Source organism: Triticum urartu, chromosome 6A (assembly GCF_056163025.1).
Source record: "Triticum urartu cultivar PI428250 chromosome 6A, HENAU_Tu73, whole genome shotgun sequence".
In the NCBI taxonomy this organism is placed as follows: domain Eukaryota; kingdom Viridiplantae; phylum Streptophyta; class Magnoliopsida; order Poales; family Poaceae; genus Triticum; species Triticum urartu.
In genome coordinates, this window is record NC_141878.1 from 32,519,385 (window position 1) to 32,525,665 (window position 6,281).

General features: G+C 45.2%; 1 protein-coding gene across 1 annotated transcript; it reads right to left on the reverse strand.

Moving 5' to 3' along the window:
* Positions 1 to 2,084: 2,084 nt before the first annotated feature.
* LOC125516731 (cysteine-rich receptor-like protein kinase 10) lies at positions 2,085 to 5,909 on the reverse strand. Its single transcript, XM_048682060.2, has 3 exons — positions 5,361 to 5,909; positions 2,427 to 2,544; positions 2,085 to 2,305 (listed from the first exon to the last, which is right to left on the reverse strand). The coding sequence occupies exons 1-3, from the start codon at positions 5,755 to 5,757 to the stop codon at positions 2,272 to 2,274; spliced, it is 549 nt and encodes a 182-aa protein (XP_048538017.2). The 5' UTR covers positions 5,758 to 5,909; the 3' UTR covers positions 2,085 to 2,271.
* Positions 5,910 to 6,281: the final 372 nt, after the last annotated feature.

Consider the following 6,281-nt stretch of genomic DNA (forward strand, 5'->3'; position numbering starts at 1 on the left):
AAGGCTTAGTGGGAAGGAGTCATCAACAATGCACATTAAAGAAAGGCTCTCTCATCCTTGGTCCACCTTGTTGGATTGGAGATTTAGAAAGAAAGGAACACACGCATCTTTATAAACAAAGCAGTGCTGGTGGCAGTGATAGTTAGCATTATTAAGAAGGAAGCTTTGCTTTGGGCTTTTGCGGGTGTCAAGCGCTTGAGTAATGTAATGTCACGAGAGTAATTTTTTATCGTTGTGACGCTTTGAAGGTGTGTCTACAAACCCCTCTTCTTGATCAATAAAAATGGCAAATTTTTTGCCTTGTCACAAAAAGATTTAGTTCGTCGTCTCCTATTCCAATAACTCTCCCCTGGCATTATTGATGTTGCCTAAGATTTGGCCATTTGGTATCTACATATGTTGTATCCTAGACAACACCAGAGTATGAACCCTTTTTCCATCATGGTGACACCGGCATTGAAGCACAACTGGTAGCGTAGTAGTACCATAGTTCATGGTGGGCTTTCCTTAAGGTGGAAGTGTGGAGTTCATCTCGCACACCAGTTGTATATGTCGAATACATGTATGAAGTACAATAATGCTAGACCTACAGAAATTTACAAATGTCTCTCCCCCCTGAATTCAACTGGGGTGGGCCCCTTCATCCCCCTATTACCAATCACAATTCTCCACATCAACTTATTTGTAACAAAAAAGTAATATTTCATAGATGTAGCATTACTCGTATGAAAAGTATGTGCTATGGGCAGTGACTAGGACTCTAGGCCTAGTTTTTTTGAACCGGGTGGGGGAACCATGAATCCTTATTAGGGCAGAATGTTGACTGCACCGCACGCATGCGGCACCGTGGCAGGGCAGCACAATCACAGCAATGTGTGCGTGGTGGCGCCGGGCGAGCTCAAGCTAGCAATGGGGCTGGTCCTTGGCGGCTCCGTGTTGTACGTGCTCGCCAGCTTCCAGGTGGGACTGCTCGGTATGCTCATGTTCTTCGCCGGCGATGGCGTGGAGCTGCTCTTACGTGTGTGCATTGAACACGTTCAAATTTCGAGAGCGCTCCTACTATAACCGTTCTACTACAAATACGTACCCCAATCCTTTGCCGGAGCAACACTTCTCCTTATCCTCTTATCTATGCACCCACACAACTGCACTTCGACGGAGAAGAACAAGATGGAAGCGAGCAACAACGTGTGAAGAGGCCTGTAAAAACATGATATTATGAGCAAATCATTTTAATTTATCTGAACAAATCTGTATGAGAGCTCAGTTGGAAAAGCAAGTTAAACAATTTTTATAGCTTCCCCTAGGAGGTAGTGCCCTCTTCCGAATCTTTACACCAGTTTTTCCCTTTTCTATCACTTGAAGTTCACCTTTCTTATTTTGGCTCATGTGTATTGTGTGCAGAGATATGCAGGGAAAATATAAATGCGATCAACATGTAAGCCCAGATCGAGGTTGAGATTTGATGAGTCACAGTGAGATTTATGTTCAAATTTATTTTCCATTGCAGAATTAATTTTCCACTTTGCTCAGACATGTTTTTTGCTTAACCACTTATGCAAATTTCTGCTGTAGCCCGTGGAAAATATCACTTAGCAAATCGAACATTTATTGAATGAAGGAGCTTGAGGCGTAATTGCTTCGATCTCAGTTCTTTTATGTTTAATATGCCTGCTCAGTGAAGCACTTTCATCGGTGCCATAATATATGCGCCAAGCTGAGGCGCGATTCCACCTAGTGGAGAGACTATCCTCAAAACCCCAAAACCCTACTAGTTCCAGTCAAATTGTCAATGGCAACTTTACTGCTTCTTTTCTTCAGAACTTTATTTTACGGCCCCCTCCGCTTTTTCTCTGAACTTTGCATAGTGCTATCTCCTGCGATTTGCATATCCAACATATTTCTGAGAAATGAGCCCATGACACAAAGCAGTGATCCAACCAAGGTTTAAGAGTTTAATGATGAAAGTGAGGAGTGTTCAGTTAATATCTGCCGCAAGCTGGAACTCTGTTTCTGGCAAGTTGGAAATACATACATATTTGGAGCATCGAAGGATAGGATGAAAACAAAAGGAACAAACGAAGTGGACCTTGGAAATTATTCATAACCAATGCGAACATTCAAATTGGAGGACAATATCAAACCATTCTTTGCCAAAAAAAACATCAAATCACGATTCAGGTAATCATGTGAGCGTTCTTGTAGAGCCCGATTAGTGTTTCCTCTTGTTGGGAATAGGCTGATATCCAATAGTCTGACCAAGTTGATCAACTACTGATCTCCGGATGGAAGAGAGCTACAACGCCTGCATCATGTAAGTGGTAAGGAAATTAATTTTCATATGCTCCTATTCACAAAGTAGATCGTTTCATCTATTATTTTCCTATCTCAACTTAACATCAAATGTGGTGCCTCTTGAAACTTACATCATAGAGGCTCTTCTTTTATCACGCCATTCTTGCAGAAGCAGGAAGAAAAGCCATGCAAATCCAATTGCTTGAAATATGAGTCCCGGACCCAAGAGGTCAAGCCAACTGATGGTGCCTGCGGAATGCAAATGCATAAAGCTTCCATGTGAGCATAGTTGATCGTTAATGCATTACCTAGCTTTCCTCGGTTCATGTTTGAGGAAGAATGTGCATACCCATAATTCGAGCATATGGGGAAGAAAAGAAGCAGAACCTTGGAATGCTATATATATGGATGTCAATAACAACCATGTAAGGTTGTGGAATAAGATTGTAGATCACATCGCACTCCTGGTTGTGTTGAGCTTGTCTGCTCCTCCCTCTCCGCCATGGTAGTTATAACTAATTATGCTTGCCCCTCCTGCTTGGCTGGTCAAGTGTGTGGGAAAAACAAATCCGAAGGGACTTCCTGTGGAATGTAAGACAAGACCCCGAGCGCCAAGCACCTCTTCCGCTAGATCGACATGTGCAAGCCGAAGACCTACGGAGTGCTCGGGATGACCTTCAATGCCAAGGTAAAGCTCTCCACTTCTGTTCTGTTTGACTCCCTTGGAACGATGTTTCCGAGCCCTTCCCCTAAATTTCTAAAAATTTCTCATACGATCCTCTTTTGAAGAGTTAACCCCTTTAGACCTCAACAATTTGCGAAGAAACTCTTTAAACCATTCGAACCTGCTCAAATTTGAGTACCTGTGGGCAAGTTTCCCTAAACCCTCTCTCTCTCCTCCCTGATGCCCAACAACGCACAACACCTCGCTGGTGACTCAGTCCGATATCGCCCCAACAACAGTGATCCCGCCAACATCCCATTGACTCCCTACACGCCGCCTGCAAAAATGCGCCAATATTTTTCTTCGTTCTCTTCTATTGGTCCCTGTGATGGTGGCTCCGGTGAAAACACGGTTGTCGGTTGATGTCGCCGATTTCGACAAATCATTGTGTTCTAGGCCATACAATCATGCTACTAGGACAATGAAGAGGAGAATATATTCAGTCGAAGAAGTGCCCAAACCATGGCCCATGGAGGACAGGTTACGCCAACTTCCTCATCTCCCTTCTTGCACACATACGTCACACTCGATGAGCATCGATCAAATTACTTTTGCAGAGCATCTACTCTGGGCCCTAACTACTTCCTAGACATCATTTATTGACCAAAAGTTGTCGTTGGCCACAAACTTGGTGTGAGGAAAAAAGTGGGGATTTGGGGGAGAAGGAAGAAGAAAAAAGAGAAACTTCCATATGGGGTCTAGATCTATAAGGAGTTGAGTTTTAGTGATTCTTATCTCCTTTCACGCACACGTACATCACACTCGACGAGCATCTATCAAATTACTTTTGCAGAGCATCTACTCTAGGCCCTAGCTACTTCCTAGACATCATTTATTGACCAGAAGTTGTCGCTGGCTGCGAACTTGATGTGAGGAAAATAGTGGGGATTTGGGGGAGAAGGAAGAAAAAAAGACTTCCATATGGGGTCTAGATCTATAAGGAGTTGAGCTTTAGGGATCCTCGTCTGCTTTCTTGCACACATACGTCACACTCGGTGAGCATCTATCAAATTACTTTTCCAGAGCATCTACTCTAGGCCCTAGCTACTTCCTAGACATCATTTATAGACCAGAAGTTGTCGTTGGCCACAAACTTGGTGTGAGGAAAAAAGTGGGGATTTGGGGAAGGGAGAAGGAAAAAGAGAAACTTCCATATGTGGTCTAGATCTATAAGGAGTTGAGTTTAGTGATTCTCATCTCTTTTCGCGCACACGTACGTCACACTCGGCGAGCATCTATGAAATTACTTTTGCGGAGCATCTACTCTAGGCCCTAGCTACTTCCTAGACATCATTTATTGACCAAAAGTTGTCGCTGGCCGCAAACTTGATGTGAGGAAAAAAGTGGGGATTCGGGGGAGAAGGAAGAAGGAAAAAAAGACTTCCATATGTGGTCTAGATCTATAAAGAGTTGAGTTTTAGGGATCCGTATCTCCTTTCTCGCACACGTGCGCCACACTCGGTGAGCATCTATCAAATTACTTTTGCAGAGCATCTACTCTAGGCCCTAACTACTTCCTAAACATCATTTATTGAGCAGAAGTTGTTGTTGGCCGCGAACTTGATGTGAGAAAAAAAAGTGTGGATTTGGGGGGAGAAGGAAGAAGAAAAAAAGAGAGACTTCCACATAGGGTCTAGATCTATAAGGAGTTGACTTTTAGGAAAAGGGCATGGTGCGCATAATTTCCAGCTCCTCAAATCTGACGAGCTATGTCTCGAGGGAGCAATGCTACATCTACGTAGGGTGTTACCAAACGTTTACGTAATTAGCCAGTTGGCAGAGTATGACTGGGATTTGGGGAGAGGCGGGGCCCACCCCACTAAAAATCAGGGGGGCAGAGAATTAGTTAAGGGAAGTTACGTAGCCTTTTCGTAACCCTTCGTAGGTCTAGGATTATTGGTCTTGAGGGATTCTTTGAGGAGTCAAGTTTGTAGGGAATTGCTAGAGAGATGCTCTTACGGTCTTACCACCGTCTAGACTCTAGACACACATTCTCGTGTACAACAATTTTATGGGCAAATAGTTTTTGAACTTCTAATTTCTTCCACGAGTAATCACAAGCGCATGCAAGTGTGGTCTGTTAACTAAACAAGCTCACAATAATCCTAAATTCCTAATCCTAAGAGGCTCTAATCCTAGTAATGTTGGTCTGCCACAGCCACAAGGTCAGTGCGGCAATCGATCCCAAACCAAGTAAAAAAGTTGGACCGCCACAAGATGCATGAGATCATTTAGCACGGCCTAATGAGATGAGATGAGAGACTAATGTGGGCAGAAAAATAATAATCTGTGGATCCAACCTAATTATCTTCTGGAAAAAAGATGAAGGAAGAGAACTCACGGAAGCCGAGAGCTCGAGGAAAATCGGCGAGACTGAGCGTGCAGTTGCGGGCGAAGACGACCGCCTTCTTGCCGTACGGGCACGCCCGCTCCGCCTCCCGGAAGGCGCCGGCAACGCAGGCGGCGCAGGACGAAGGGCTGACGCCCCAGTAGCACCGCGAGGAGGCCCGCGGCCGGTTGGGCCAGTACCCCACGCCGCGGGACGCCTGGAGGTCTTGGGAGGCGGCGGTCTCGGCCGGGAGCACGGCGGCCAGGCGGCGGAGGTTGGCCTCGTAGGTGCTGTTGGCCTTGTATACCCCGCTGACGCAGTTGAACGTCGCCGCAGTGGCGACCAGAGGCGAGGCGGCGAGGAGGAGGAGGAGGAGGAGGAGGAAGAGGAAGGGCGAGGGGTGATGCATGGTGGTTGGCCGCTGCGCTGGTGCCGGTGGGTGGTGGTCAGCGGTGAGCGAGCTGGGAACAGCACTAGTAGGACAAAAAGTGGAGCTTGTGGAGAGGATACAGCCAAAGGCAAGCACATCGGCGGTGCGTGGAGGACGACTTTGACTTCACGTTTGGCAGCTCATATTTGTTCATAGATAGATAGATAGAAGGCTGGGAAATAATAGTAGTAGAGGTATGAAAAGGAAAGTGGAAGGAACGGAGAAAGGAGACATGGATTGGCTGAGCTTCCGCGAGAGATGTCACCAATTTGATCCAGCTGGATAGTGGGTGTTGTTTCTAAAATATAAGTTGCAATCATTGTTGATTTCAAGATTAATTGCCATTAATGCAACTAGTGTTGTTTCCAAATTATGATTAATACAGTTAATATTGTGATGGATACATCATCAGAATAGCCTGAGACATTGCATACAGGTAGTTAAATGGTTGTGATCATTTGGATTCTTCGAACCTGTGCTTTTGCTTGACGTGCACCGCTAAT

Coding starts and splice junctions, on each gene's coding strand:
- LOC125516731 (XM_048682060.2), bottom strand. CDS start 5,757: ATGCATCACCCCTCGCCCTTCCTCTTCCTCCTCCTCCTCCTCCTCCTC. Junction 2,545..5,360: donor TCCTCGAGCTCTCGGCTTCC/GTGAGTTCTCTT, acceptor TGCATTCCGCAG/GCACCATCAGTTGGCTTGAC. Junction 2,306..2,426: donor AAAAGAAGAGCCTCTATGAT/GTAAGTTTCAAG, acceptor TACATGATGCAG/GCGTTGTAGCTCTCTTCCAT.